The sequence below is a fragment of the Brassica rapa genome, chromosome A10 (assembly GCF_000309985.2).
Source record: "Brassica rapa cultivar Chiifu-401-42 chromosome A10, CAAS_Brap_v3.01, whole genome shotgun sequence".
Classification (NCBI taxonomy): Eukaryota; Viridiplantae; Streptophyta; class Magnoliopsida; order Brassicales; family Brassicaceae; genus Brassica; species Brassica rapa.
In genome coordinates, this window is record NC_024804.2 from 7,266,975 (window position 1) to 7,283,252 (window position 16,278).

Here is a 16,278-nt window from a genome sequence, read left to right on the forward strand (position 1 = left end):
GCGAAACGTTTTATTATTAATCTCATAACGATGTTTGCGATTTGCTATACGCTTATCCGCGAAACGTTTCTGTGTTATTCTGAAAACGTGTTTGCGATTTGCTTTATAGCACTTCCGCGAAACGTTTCTGTTTTATTTCATTATAAAATGAATCGTTTCAAGACCGCTTTCTTAAGCGAGTTTGTGAAACATTCTAAGTCTATAAAAATGATTTCTGCGAACGCTTTTAAGGGAGTTTGCAAAACGTTTTTTCAAGACTTATATCGATATGATTTGGTTCAAACACCAAAAATGAACATCGATTTTAGACTATTATTTTATTTAAAATAATATGTTAAATATTGAATGGAGTACTAATCCGTTTTCATGTTTTCTCTACAGGAAAATGACAAACGATAATGACACTCCCACTCCCATGGACACCTCGGATGTCATTCAGACTCCACTCAACGCTGCAGCAACTGGCGTGACAACCGCTGGAAACATCACAGCGTCAACCACTGCAGCAACAACGAGCACTTTCCTCCCTGCGGGGAATGCTGCTGATGAAACCACTCGCCGTACCCTATTCGGTGCTGGTCTTTATCAGACGGGTTCCATTTCAGCAACTGCAAGTGGTCCGGTGGCAGTTCAAACTCCTCCGACTGTCCCTAGTGTGTTCACTCAAGGACTGATGCCAAACCAGTTTGATGGCAAAGGTTTCAAAACGTGGCAGAAGAAGATGTTGTTCTTCCTGGCAACGATGAAGCTGGAGAAGTTCCTCCAGGAGGACAAGCCCCTTATGCCCTACGGGATTGATGATGTTCACAGCCTCGCAACTGTTGACATATGGGTGCATTCCGACTTCATCTGCAAAGGCTACATTTTGGGTCGCCTCATTGACCCATTGTACCGTGTCTACTGTGAGATTCCCACGGCGAAAGAGCTATGGAGATCACTAGACAAGAAGTACAGAGGTGAGGACGCTGGCTGCCAGAAGTATGTGGTCTCAAAATTCCACGACTTCAAAATGGTGGATTCAAAACCCATCATGGATCAGGTGGAAGCGCTTCAGCTCATTTGCCATGAAATCGCTGCTGAAGGAATGTCCATCTGCGAGACATTCACAACTCTCAGCTTCATTGAAAAGCTTCCTCCAAGCTATGCGGATTTCAAGAACTACTTGAAGCACAAGAAGAAGAAGATGGGGCTCGAGGAGCTCATCACGAGGCTTCAGATGGAATCCAGAAACCGAACTGCTGCAAAGGTCGGTACAAAGGAGCACAGTGTCAACATGGCTGAGCACAAAGGAAAAGGAAAGGCACACGCCTATTCTCCTGCCAAGCCTTCCAAAACTGCTGCAGCCTTGAAGGCTTCTGGAAAAAACTTCAAGAACAAAGGTATTGAGATCAATGCGAATGTGGAGAAGTTCAAGGGGAAATGTCACTACTGCCACAAAGTGGGGCATAAGACTGTTGAGTGTCGAAAAAGATCAAGGATGAGAAAGATCAGGCAAATCTCACTGAGGAGGATCTCGTTGCTGTGGTGACTGAAGCCAACATGGTTGAAAGCAACAACCCCAAGGAATGGTGGTATGACACTGGTGCAACCACCCACATTTGCACCGATAGGGCGATGTTCAGCACCTATCAGAAAAGCAAGACTGAGGAGAAGCTCAAGATGGGAAATACTGCAGTCTCCAAGATTGAAGGACGCGGCAATGTGATCTTGAAGATGACATCGGGACGTGAGGTCACTCTGACAAATGTGAAGCATGTGCCTGACATGAGGAAGAATCTGGTCTCGGGAACCTTGCTCAGCAAGAATGGATTCGCCACAAGTTTTGAGGCGGATAAACTCGTGATTAGGAAGAATGGGATGTATTTGGGAAGGGGTTATGTTAAGGGTGGACTTGTCAAGTTGAATGTAATGACAGTCACTCCAAAAGTTGTAGCTCCAAAAGTTTCAATGAATAAGAATGAGCCAGTTGCTTATTTGGTTGAGTCTTTTAATATATGGCATGAAAGATTAGGCCATGTAAACTACAAATCTATACAAAGATTAATGAATTTAAATCTAATTCCTAAATGCAAAACAAGTAAACAAAAATGTGAAGTATGCGTACAGGCTAAGCTCACAAAAACGCCATCACCTCGTGTTGAAAGAACTAATAAACCTCTAGATTTAATTCACACCGATTTATGTGATTTAAAATATTTACAAACTAGAGGTGGTAAAAAGTACTTTGTGACCTTCATAGATGACTGCACAAAATATTGTTATGTTTATTTATTACATAGCAAAGATGAAACCTTAGAAAAATTTAAAGAATTTAAACTCGAGGTCGAAAATCAGCTTAAAACAACTATTAAAGTAGTTAGAAGCGACAGAGGAGGCGAGTATGATGGTCCGTTCAATGCATTCTGTAAAGAACATGGAATAATCCATCAAACTACAGCTCCTTACTCACCAGAATCTAATGGAGTTGCTGAACGCAAAAATCGAACTCTAAAAGAGATGATGAATGCTATGTTGCAGGAATCTGGGTTACCCCAGAACATGTGGGGGGAAGCGTTGCTTACCACTAATTATATCCTCAACAAGATTCCACACAAAGTAACTGGCAAAACTCCATATGAATTATGGAAAGGTAATTTACCTTCGTATAAATACCTCAAAGTGTGGGGGTGCCTGGCAAAAGTTGCGGTACCACCACCAAAGAAGGTCACTATTGGACCTAAAACAGTGGATTGCATCTTCATCGGATATGCACATAACAGTAATGCTTATCGTTTTCTGGTACATAAATCTGAAATATCAGATATTCATGAAAATACAGTCATGGAATCAAGAAATGCATCTTTCTTCGAAAATATTTTTCCATATAGGGAAAAACAAGGTTCAAAACGAACTCGAGAAGAAAGAGACAATGACAAGAACTCAGAAACTGAGACAAACGTCGAGATTTCTATAAATGATATTTCAGAAAATGAAGAAAAAGATGAACCTCGAAGAAGCAAAAGAGCTCGAAAGGAAAAATCTTTTGGAGAAGATTTCCTAATGGCATTTTTAGTAGAAAATGCTCCAAAAACTTTGGCAGAAGCCATGGCTTCACCAGAAGCTCCATTTTGGAACGAAGCTGTCAGGAGTGAATTAGATTCGATTATGCAAAATTATACGTATTACATAACGGATTTACCACCTGGCTGCAAAGCATTAGGGAATAAATGGATAATGACACGCAAACCTGGTGGAAAATACAAGTCTAGGCTTGTAGTTCAAGGATTCCGACAAAAAGAAGGCCTTGACTATTTTGATACATATTCTCCAGTGACGAGAATAACATCAATAAGACTGATGATAGCAATCGCAGCCTTAAGAGACTTAGAAATCCATCAAATGGATGTAAAAACTGCTTTTCTAAATGGTGATTTAGAAGAGGAAATTTACATGAAACAACCTGAAGGTTTTGTCATTCCCGGACAGGAAGACAAAGTATGTCGACTTGTAAAGTCACTTTATGGGCTTAAACAAGCTCCTAAACAATGGCACGAAAAATTTGACAATACAATGATGTCAAATGGTTTCAAAATAAATGAATGTGACAAATGCATATACTACAAAACTACCAAAAATGCGTATGTTTTACTATGCCTATATGTAGATGATATGCTCATTATTGGAAGCAATAAAGACATTATCAATCAAACAAAGAACATGCTCAAAGGGACATTTGAGATGAAAGACTTGGGATTAGTAGATGTAATTCTCGGGGTTAAAGTCAAAAGAAATTCAAACGGAATTATCTTAACCCAATCTCATTATGCTCAAACAATATTAGAGAGATTTAAAAATTACTCTAATAGTACGGCAAAAACTCCGTTAGATCCCCAAATGCACTTGACAAAGAATTCAGGTGAAGCGGTTTCACAAAACGAGTATGCACGTGTAATTGGAAGTCTCATGTACTTGACAAATTGTACTAGACCAGATCTGGCGCATGCAGTAAACGTACTTAGTCGATATACAAGTAATCCAGGTCATACACACTGGAAAGCTATAACGAGGGTACTCAATTACTTGCGCTACACCAAAGATTTTGGGCTTCACTATGGTAAAGAACCAGCAGTTTTAGAAGGATACAGTGATGCTAACTGGATATCAGATTCTAAAAACTCAAAATCCACAAGTGGATATGTATTTACACTAGGAGGAGCAGCAATATCATGGAAATCTACCAAACAAACAGTGTTAGCCAGATCAACCATGGAATCTGAGTTCATAGCCTTAGACAAAGCAGCAGAAGAAGCTGAATGGCTTAGAAATTTTTTGGAAGATATCCCTATGTGGGAGAAACCTGTGCCAGCTATACGCATACATTGTGATAGTCAATCAGCAATAGCTCGGGCTCAGAATAATCTCTACAATGGTAAATCTCGTCACATCAGAAGACGACATAAAACCATTAGACAACTTATCTCAACTGGTGTAATCACAATAGACTACATCAAATCGGCTGACAACCTAGCGGATCCATTTACTAAAGGTTTGCCACGAGATGTTGTTGCTAAATCATCAAAAGGAATGGGTTTAAAGCCTATAACGAATGAGGATGCTTGACTGCAACCCTACCTATCATGACTGGAGATCCCAAGACGTAGGTTCAAAGGGAAAACAAAATCAAACAGAATCTAACCAAAGCACTTGAGACAAAGTAGTCTCTTCCCAGCTCCTAAGATGATAAAAGTGCTAACGAATGTGTGAAGGATAAGCATAAGCTTTTAATGATTCCATAGCTTCTAAGCGGAGTATTACTCAATACTTTTCATGGTCAATCACCTAATGAGTGTGAAATGGGGCCGTTTCTAGGAGAATGAATGCAAGGCTATATTCTCTAAGTTCACTCATGAAAACCAGGAATAGTTCAGGGCCACAATGAACACAATAGAGAACTAAGTTCTACGAGAAAATGAAGCTGCGTTATGCCTGTTGTCTCGGTCTACATAAAACACCGGTTGGTTCAAGACATCATGTTCACCTTCTGGTAAAGTAAACCCGACAGATATTAACTATGAGTGGTTCAAGGCTTAAAAATGCCACCAACTCAAACACAGTGAATTTTTTGCAAACACTCTCGATAAGTCTGTCTAGTCTAGTCAGGATTAGAATAAGTATAGTTTTTTAGAGTCTATCGAGTCTGCATCTAGTCTGCATATGTTTAGAGTCATTTCTATTCATGTGGGGGATTGTTGGGCCTAATTATTAAGCTTATTAGCTCAAATAATGAAAGGCAAATGTGAAAAGGAAATGGGCTTACGAGCTCTTTGAAAAAAGCCATGTTGGCATTAATGAAAGGAAAGAAGAAAGTCCCACATCGTTTAAAACTTGAGAAGTTGTGATGTATATATATGGTATCACACTCTCCTTGGATTAAACGGCTCAGAGGAAGAGAGAGCTCCCCACGCGCGCGCCGCCGCCGCCGTCCGGCCGGCTCGGCTCGGCTCGGCTCGGCGTGGGCGTGGGCGTGGGCTTGGGCTTGGGCTTGGGCTTGGGTGGAGGGCCTTTGGCCCGATAAGAATTATTCTTTTTGGACCAAGTTAAGCTCAACGCTTTGCCATTTTATTTCTAAAAAACAGCATGACATTTGTGTATAAACGACATGTAGTTCGTTTAAAAACAACACGAAGTTTATCTGTTCGAAATGGATCAGAACGAGTCAACAAGAGAGAAACTTGCGGAGAAAGCTGCTCAACGTTCCACTCCGAGATCTTTGCGAGATTTTCGGAAAAACGTTCGCAACAGTTTCGAAAACCCGCTCCTAGTCTTCTCTTTAAATACGGACTCTCCTCTTCTCATTTTCTTCAACCTTTTCTAAATCGAAATCCAACAGCAAAATTCCCTCTGCGTAAGTCTATTATTGCGAGAGTGTTTCGTAGAATTTTTGTTCGATAGGGCGATCACGGGTGAGGCGTGAGTCGTCTGCCATGGTTGTATCCTGGGACTCTATATTCGTACAGTCCCGTCTCACTAACGGAGCGAATATTTTGAGTTAAGGAAAGAGATCATATCTCGCCTCCATGTCTCGTTGCGAATACGGTTTCTTATCGTTCTCGTATTCGTTTATATATTCGTCTATTTCCTTAACTTCGCTTTTATTATATCGTTTACATCAGTCCGGTTTACCGGCGATAACATCTTCTGTGTCTTGTCGAAACCTAACAGTTGCTGTATGTTTTTGCGGTTGTGATATGAACGAAGCTATGAAACACAACGACATGAGGAAAATGAGTGACTTATGCAGTTGGAAAATCATAAAGCTTGGGTGTATAATGACGTGGAGAAACATATGTTTTCATTGATCATTCAATTTTTTTCAGTTAATGACATGTCACTCTAATATGAATCTAAAAAGCTGATGTGTCAGAGACAGTCTCTGGAGAGAACCTTGCTTCATTATTGTGTTGATTTGAACTTAAATCTGGAGCATAATTAATTGCAGACTAAAAACCCATATATTAATAGTGTAATCAATACTGTTTATTAATACATAGCAACAAACCAAGATCCAAATCATGTCTTGTTTTTTCACCCCCTGACCTCTGACACTGAAGAAACATTTTACTCTGATCTTCACGGGAAAGAAGATGAACAAATCACCAGAGCTGCATCCTATCCACCACATGATACTCAGCTTCTCCATCCTCATCACAATCACCACCATCATCGTTATCTTCGTTTTGTGGCTTCAGCTGATGGGAAGCTTCTAAACTTCTGTATGACACTGACCCTGTATGGTGTTTGGATTAGTGAGTATACATGAATTGACAAACTAAAACATGGAAATATAAAGCTTTGGGCGTACATGTTCATCAATCAAAAGGGTACGGGTGAATGTTGTTGAAGCCAAGCGGCGGGATTTGTTTTGATGGTGGATGGACTAATATCAAAGCGAGCAGTGAAAGCGGTGAGGATGTTATATATGGTGGGCCAGACAGAATATGAAGAGTTGTATTTATTCAAGTGTTAAGTAATCGTTTTGATGGATAAATGTAGAGGATGATAGTCGTTACAAGGAGCTTCTCAACGGCTAACCTTAGTCTTTTTGGTGATAATAGGGAAGAGGAAGATTAGAAGATGAAAAATAGATAGTCGTGGATGTAGAAAGGAATGTGAATCTATTTTTCTGAGATTTGACGGGAACGAAAAAACAATGTATTCAATCTTTTCGAGTTTCAACTTCTGACCTGACGTGGCAAAAAGAAACCTCTCTATTGGTTGATCTTTTAATCACACTTGAACATTCTCTCCATCAAGGATAATATGTATTATGCGGGTGGGTCGTTTCCAGCCGTATTTGGCGCTGGGTGTCAATGATATATAATCAATTAAATGAATATCAATTCTTAGTCTTTACCATAATTTATTTGAGTGTTTTACTTAATTAGTATATCTGTGGCCATAAAAACAGGATATACTTTTGAAGTTGAGAGAACATAAATTTTTCTTATTATTTTGTCATCTAAAGATTAATATTAAACATCAAAATATCATGAGTTCATTACACACCATCATGACATCCTATACAAGGATGGATTAATCAAAAAGAGATCGCCCTATTTTTTTTCTCTCCCAACCAGCCGCCGCCACAAAAGTTTCAAGCTTTTTGAAGTTCTGTTTCTCCGGCGGTTGGCCTCCGTGCCTCCGTCCGGAGAGGCTTCCTCTCCTTTATTTCTTTCATCGGCTTTCTTCTCTACTTGTTCAGTTTTAGTAGAGAAGATGAGAGATCTCGGACTTGAGTCAGACTTCCCGGTGGTGGTTGCAGCAGATCTAGCCGGTGTGAACGTGTGGCGTCGTCTCTCCGGTGGTTTTGCTTCCTCTGCTGGTCTCATCTCTTGTCCTCTTGCGGGATGAGATGGTGACGTCGCTTGCTCTCTCTGCTCTTTCTCGGTTGTTGAGGGTTTGAGGACTGCTCTCACTACCAGTCAGATGCGGTGGAAAGGGCTTCCGGTTTCACCTCGGTTAGGTGGCATCTGTCTCTGATGCGTGTTGCTCTCCTTCATGGTGCGGTTAGGACGGAAGTGTTGAGTTTGGGCTCCTCTGCGAGAGCTCTCTCCGGTGACGACTGGTGGTGGTGCTTCAACGGAGGTGGATTTCAGAGATCCGCCTTTGGTGTTTACTCTCAGAGATTTCTCAGATCTTTAAGTTCCGGTGTGGCTCCTTCCGTTTCTTGCGTTGTATGTGTTTTTGGCTTGGTTTCACAGGTTCAGAAGTGGTTCATCTTCAGCTTTGATTTGTTCCATTGAAGCGATGGTGGTGACAGTGTGGAATAGAGGCGGCGATTTGGCTTTGGCGACTTTGTTGCATCCGTGGGAGATGATTCTCGAGGCTACTATAGCTTGAGGATGTGGTCGGAGGCGGCTTCTCTGACTGCCCGTAGAAGCTCCCGTGCCGCCGGTTGTAACTTGTTCGTTTGAAGTTTTTTCGTTTTTGTGTTAGTCTTCGGAGAAGCTGTAGGCTCTACCCGTGTTCGAGGTTTTGAGGGCAGCCTTGGGTGGTGGTGCTCGTGGCAACGACGATGAGGACTCTAGATCTTTAGATCTGTGGCAACAACACAAATGTCCAAGCTTTTAAGTTTGGAATCGGTGTTTCTACATGTTGAATCTTCTAGGCTGCTTACATGTGTTCTTGTCGATTATGTCCATCTTTTGGTTTCTGTTGTTACTTAGTCCTAGTTTTTAGATTTTGGTTACTCTGTTCTCTTTGTTTCCTCTGTAATTTCTGTCAAAAATTTTAAAATTGGTATAAAATTTAACATTTTACCAAAAAAAAAAAAAAGGATGGATTAATCATCAAACAAAGCTAATAAAAGCCCTTAAGAAAACCTATGTCGGATAGAAATCGGAGCCATAAGCCAAACATTCCGGAAACATTGAAACCACAAACTAGACCTTTGACTTAAAAGAAATAAACTTTACAAAATAGCACATTTCAATAGTGGGGCATTAACACATCTACCAGTGAAGCAAAGCGTCGAAAAAGAACCATCAGAAGTATTCATTAAAGCCGGAAGCTAGCATCAAAATTTGGAAAACGACTTCAAAAGAGGGCCAACTAAACCAACCTAATCAACACATACCGTGACTGCATCAATAATAACAACATCAAAACCGGTGGCGATGAATAGAACCACTTACCGACACCGGAACCAATACAAAAGGATAAAACCTCGTCGTGTAAAACCACTTCTACCACTGAGAAGGAGACCATCGATGAAAAGATGGAGCGACAGGAAACCGGAGAGAGACAACCGAAGTGTCAAAAACAAGACTCCTAAGCTGATAGAGTGGAAAATGAAAACTGAAGATATAAGCGCCACAGATACACAACTAAAACCCATGTTCGAAAACGCGACCGGAGCGGCCGATTACACGCCGGTTATATGCTCGGCGGAGCTCCACCGCCGCGATTATACCATAATCGGTGAAAAACGCGGTTCAAACAAAAAAAACATGTATATTCTGGTCATTTTGAATCGAAATCGGTAAGTAAACCATAGATCTATCATACTATGATGGTAGTAATAAAGAAAATAGGTTGAATCGAAGAAAATCGACCAAAAAATGATGATTTACAGTCAAGAACAGTGAAAACGGCCGCAACATCTCACGTCTGTAAAAAGTAGGTTGAGGAAGAAGGTGACTGAGAAATTACAGTTTTACCCTTCTTCAGAAAATGATAAAAAAATCATCAAAACTGCATATTTCGACGATCGAACACGGGCCTGCTGGTATAGAGAAGTTAAACTAACCGCTAGGAAAGACATTTCAGTTTTTTATTCTTGTATGAATAAGTATTCAATGTATATCATTGTTGGGGATGGATTTAACCCATCCACAAAGCCCATCGAACAAAGGGCCCAGTCCAGCAAACCGAGTCGACGTCGGCGCAGAAGCCGATTCTCGAGGCTTCAACTTAACCAGGGAACGCCGTTAGTCGAAGCAGAGAGCAAGCGAAGCGGGACTAATCGACTAAGCGGCTCAGAGCGAGCATCTCATAGTCAGGCCCGAAGGGCCGACGAAGCCCAATCAGTAAAAGGAGATTAGGTTAAGGTAATCGAACAGAGTATAAAAGGAGAGGAAAGCAAAGGAGAAAGGCATCGACACTTAGCTACACAAACTTAGCGGCGAGATTAGGGTTTATCATCCGTACAATCATCTCTCTGCTATTTGTACTTTTCCGGTTTAAGCTCTCACGAGCTCCGGCTTGCTTTTACTTTCTCCACCTTTGTAACATCATCTCGAAATCTAATAAACGCCTCTGTTCGACCCATTTCTAGTATTGTTTACTTCACCCGAGACCAAACTCACCCTAAACAATTGGCGCCCACCATGGGGCAGAACAGACCCAGCGTTTCTAGACCGATATGACCACCGGAGGTACGAACCCAGATACCTCAGGAGAGGAGCCGGCGCTCACGCCTCCTCCGCCTCCTCCCCTCCTCTCGTCGGAGTTCATGAGTTCAGTCATAGCCCGACTTGCTCATCAAGAAGAAGTTCAGAAGACGACGAATGATCAGCTCGCCGCCATTGTCGCTGCTCTTAGCACCTCCACCGGCAACTCACAACCGCTCCGTCGTTACCTCTTCAATACAAACCCTCCTACTCCGGCAGAAGGACGAACGGCGAACCCAGTCGATCCTACTCTTCAACTCGCGGAAACCCTAGCCGCCGATGCTCTCCCTACGGCGTCAGATCCATCGACTGTCCGAGAAATCGCTGAGCTTAAACTAAATTTCCAACAAATGAGTTCGAGGATCCACCAAGCAACGAGCGCAGTACCCGAGATTGACAGTGTCATCGCATCAACATCGCGTACTCCTTTCACCGAGGAACTGACGGAGGTTAAACTCCGAAAGATGGACAAGTTGCGTCTCCCGGAATACAAACCAGGAGGAGATCCCGTCGAGCATTTGACAGCTTTTAATATTGCGGTAGCGAGAGCCAGACTTGCCCCCGATGAAAGAGACGCGGGATACTGACAACTTTTCATTGAAACACTCAACGAGCAAGCCTTAACCTAGTTCTCGGGACTCGAAGAGAATTCAATTAGAAGCTTCAAAGAGCTTTCCTCGGCTTTTCTCAAGACTTACATCATGTTCACCAAGCGTGAAGCAACGGCTTCGACTCTCTGGAACCTCAAGCAAACGAAGGACCAGAATCTTCGTGATTACATGGAACGTTTTAAGTCGGTCGTGTCAAGAATCAATATCCCAGACCATATCGCCGTCGATGCTTTGAGGAACAATCTCCTCGTGGAATGTAAGTTCCGAGAAGATCTCTATCGATGCACCGCCACGACGTTGCAAGATGCCGTTGCTCGTTCTCACAACTTCATTCGTATGGAAGAAGACACTAAAGCCATCTTGAGCAAGCACAACTCGGCGAAGCAATCAGCGCCTAAAAACGCTGCCACAGCTCACGTCGAACCTCGTCAACATGCTCCAAGTGATAAAAACAACCGTAAGAACGGTCTCCTTTACGTCGTCGACGAAAACGGGAAGAAGTGGAACACCTTTCATCGGGAAACCGATCCTCCAAGCGAGTCCCCCCGAGCAACAGCGCCAGCCACGGTCGCCCAGGTCGATTCGGCAGCGGGATCTTCCCGGACCCCACCAGGGCTTACTAAATCGTGCAAACTCCACGGTGTAAAAGGTCACGACACTTCAGAGTGCAAAACACTTTTTGCGCAATTCCTCTCCTCACTCGAAAGCGGTGATATTAAGATTCCTCCTCCGAAGCCAAAAAGCGAGAACAGTTGGAGTAGAAACAAGGACAGGAAAAATCAGCGAAAAAATCAAGCAAAACCGCGTCAAGACGACCAAAAGCCAAAGGTCGCCGAGCAAATCCCACATCAAGACGACGATGGTGACGCCTCAGCTGACGAAGATCCGCCAGCAGCCAGACAAAGGATTGAAGTTATTCGCGCCCAACCGGAGTCCTTATCAGACGAAGAGAGCGATCTCGAGGAAGCCCTCGACCCGTTGGACTTGCGTATACTCCTCAAACGAAAGACCACGTCGACGAATGACAAGACTCCCGGATCTTCCGATCTCCGAGTCGAGCTCAATGCTAAAAGAACTAAGCACTCGCTGAGCCCAGGATCTTCACTGGCAACTACGGACGGTAATCCTATCGTCGATCTACGAGATCAGCTTAACGCGCGAGTCAGTGATCGGCGTGCAAAGCTGGACCACAAAAAAGCCGGGTCGCCGAAAGAAAGCGAAGACCTCCGAGCTCTTCTCACCAGGAAGCAATCAAGTGTCAGGCCGCGGATCAACGTGATTATGGGAGGATCTCCACCTTGCGGGGATTCCGTACGAGCGGTCAAAGATCACCGACGAATGGTGGACACCTCGCAGCGCTGGCCGCAGAAGTCCCCAACTGATCCTCCAATCTCCTTCTCAACTGAAGACCTCCTCGGAGTAAACTTTCCTCATAACGATCCTCTTCTCGTCGTTTTGGCTATCGATAAGTACGACGTCACCAAAGTGCTGATCGATACCGGCAGCTCGGTCGATATCATTTTTCGCGAAACTCTCGTAAAAATGGGAATCGACTTAAAAGACGTGAAACCGTCTTCCAGGACTCTCACCGGCTTTAACGGCTCCTCCGAAGTAATCATGGGAACTATCCGTCTCTCGGTACAAGCAGAGGGAGTAGCTCGGATGGTCAAGTTTTCGGTAGTCAGCACCAAGGCTCCCTACCACGTGATACTAGGCACACCATGGTTATACTCCATGCGAGCGATCGCATCTACGTACCATCAATGCGTCAAATTCCCGGGAATGGATGGTACGATTAAGACAGTGAGAGGAGATCAACGGGCCGCATGAGATCTCTTAATTGCCACGGTCAAACTGCAGCGATCTCAGTCGCTAGTCAACTCGATCTCCCCACCTATAAGCAAGATCTGCCCACAAAAAGAAGAGGTGCTCGAAGTCCCAGTCGACGAATCGGATCCAAGTAAAGTGCTACGAGTAGGCGCTTATCTATCAGACGAGATGCAGCGCGATATCACGGATTTCCTGAAGCAAAACTTGTCTACCTTTGCAGGGAATCGACCCGTCCATCACGACTCACGAGTTAAACGTAGACCCAAATATCAAGCCCATCCGACAGAAGAGACGAAAGTTGGGTCCCGAAAGATCCAAAGCAGTTGTTGAGGAAGTCGAGCGCTTATTAAGCGCGGGCTCGATAGCAAAAGTTCCTTACCCGGAATGGCTCGCTAACCCGGTGGTTGTCAAGAAGAAAAACGGCAAGTGGCGCATGTGCGTCGATTTTACCGACCTCAACAAGGCCTGCCCAAAAGACAGTTACCCGCTTCCGAACATCGACAGGCTTGTCGAATCAACTGCCGGCAATGAAATGCTCACGTTTATGGACGCTTTCTCGGGATACAACCAGATCATGATGCATCCCGATGATCGAGAGAAGACGTCGTTCATAACCGATCGAGGAACTTACTGCTACAAAGTAATGCCCTTCGGGCTGAAGAACGCCGGTGCGACGTACCAGCGACTTGTCAACCGCATGTTCGCTAAACAGCTCGGTACAACTATGGAAGTCTACATTGATGACATGCTCGTCAAATCAGTCCGAGCAGACGACCACCTGGCACATTTACGGGAGTGTTTCGACATCTTAAATGCGTACAAGATGAAGCTAAACCCGGCCAAATGCACCTTCGGCGTATCGTCCGGAGAATTCCTCGGCTACATAGTGACGCAGCGGGGAATCGAAGCGAACCCGAAGCAAATATCAGCCGTCCTCGATCTACCCAGTCCGAGAAACTGCCGAGAAGTCCAGCGACTAACAGGCCGAATCGCAGCACTTAATCGTTTCATCTCCCGGTCCACTGATAAATGTCTCCCCTTCTACGATCTCCTCCGAGGAAACAAAAAATTCATTTGGGACGATAAATGTGAAGAGGCTTTTAATCAGCTCAAACATTACCTGACGACGCCTCCTATCTTGGCAAAGCCAGATATAGGCGACGTTTTATCTCTCTACATTGCGGTCTCATCTGCCGCAGTTAGCAGCGTACTAATCAAGGAAGACCGACGAGAACAACGACCTGTTTTCTACATGAGCAGAAGGATGACCGGACCAGAAATCCGGTACCCGACACTTGAAAAGATGGCCCTGGCCGTCGTCGAATCAGCGAGGAAACTCCGCCCATATTTTCAGTCACACTCGGTAGAAGTTCTCACCGACCAGCCGCTCAGAACTGTCTTGCAAAACACGAACAGAGCTGGCCGCCTTACCAAGTGGGCGATCGAACTCGGAGAGCTCGACATCACTTACAAATGCAGAACCGCCGCAAAGGCCCAAGTCCTCACCGATTTCCTCGTGGAGTTATCTCCGGAACATGCTCAGGATTTGGAAACTTCGGATTCAACCTGGATCCTGCATGTCGACGGTTCCTCAACAAACAAAGGCTCTGGAGCAGGAGTTCAGCTTCAGTCCCCATCAGGATAACTCATTCGACAGTCGTTCAGTTTTGGTTTCCCAGCATCAAACAACGAGGCGGAGTATGAATCACTCATCGCCGGCCTTCGCCTCGCCAAAGCAGTCAAGGCTAAGCGACTCAGTGCATACTGCGACTCACAGCTCGTCGCCAGTCAGTTCAGCGGTGATTACGATGCGCGCAACGATAGAATGGACGGTTACCTCCGAGTCGTACAAGCGTTAGCTAAAGAGTTCGAATTCTTCGAGCTCACAAAGGTTCCCCACGGAGAAAACGTATGTGCCGATGCGTTAGCAGCACTCGGAAGCAAGCTCCGCGATCAAGTCAAAAGGACTATTCCAATCCACCGAATCGAGAAACCAAGTATCGACATCTCAACGGAGTCAGCTAACTTCGTCACCACAGAGTCCGAAACAACGTCCTTATCTGAGACCAACAACGACTCCGAGATGACAGACCAAGACCAACTGATACCAGACTGGAGGACTGAATTCATCCAATATCTCACCAAGGGCACGCTTCCCACTGATAAATGGGCCGCAAGACGATTAAAGAGACGCAGCGCGCACTACGTCGTAATGGAAGAAGAACTCCACCGAGTAACAGCTAACAAGGTTCTCCTCAAATGCATTTTCGCCGAGCAAACGCAGTTAGTAATGGCAGAAACTCACGAAGGAGCAGGTGGAAACCACTCTGGAGGTCGGTCACTAGCCTTGAAAATTCGGAACTTAGGATTTTTCTGGCCAACTATGAATACCGACTGCGAAGCATATGCCCGGCGATGCGACAAATGCCAACGACACGCTCCGAGTATCCACAGCCCAACCGAGCTACTGCGAACTTCCGCAGCCCCTTACCCATTTATGCGATGGGGGATGGATATCATCGGACCAATGCCGAATTCTCGTCAACGTCGCTTCGTGCTGGTATTGACCGACTACTTCACCAAATGGATCGAAGCAGAAGCCTTCGCGCAGGTTACAGAGAAGGAAGTTCGCGGCTTTGTTTGGAAGAACATCATCTGTCGCCACGGCCTACCATACGAGATCGTGACGGACAACGGAACACAGTTTATGGCCGGAAATTTTAAAGATTTCTGCAACAAGTGGAACATCCGACTAAGCCCCTCGACGCCGAGATATCCTCAAGGAAACGGACAAGCAGAATCCTCGAACAAGATTATCATCGACGGAATCAAGAAGCGCCTTGATCTCAAAAAGGGACATTGGGCCGACGAACTCGACGGCGTGCTCTGGTCACACCGGACAACCCCCCGAGGAGCAACAAAATCTACCCCCTTCTCACTCGCTTACGGGATGGAGGCGATGGCTCCGGCCGAGGTCAATGTAACAAGTCTCCGCCGGTCCAAGATGCCTCAGCACGTTGAGCTTAACCAAGAGATGTTGCTAGATGCCCTCGATGGGCTAGAGGAGAAGCGCGACCAAGCCTTACTTCGGATCCAGAATTACCAAAACCAAATCGAGAGCTACTACAACAAGAAGGTCCGCTCGCGTCCTCTCGAGCTCGGTGATCTGGTTATGCGAAAAGTCTTCGAGAACACCAAAGAACCCAACGCTGGAAAACTCGGCGCGAATTGGGAAGGACCGTATAAGATCACTCGAGTCGTCAAACCAGGAGTATACCGACTCGAGACTTCCCGCGGAGAAGCAGTCCCACGAGCTTGGAACTCCATGCATCTTCGTCGTTTTTACTCGTAAAATGAGTAAATTTTCAGAGCGAGTAAAATGATCTACATCACCTTTTTACTCACAA

At 44.7% G+C, this 16,278-nt stretch overlaps 1 protein-coding gene across 1 annotated transcript; it reads left to right on the plus strand.

Annotated features, from left to right (window-relative positions):
- Nucleotides 1-385: 385 nt before the first annotated feature.
- LOC117129306 lies at nucleotides 386-1,528 on the plus strand. The gene has a single exon (XM_033282874.1). The coding sequence runs from the start codon at nucleotides 386-388 to the stop codon at nucleotides 1,526-1,528; it is 1,143 nt and encodes a 380-aa protein (XP_033138765.1).
- Nucleotides 1,529-16,278: the final 14,750 nt, after the last annotated feature.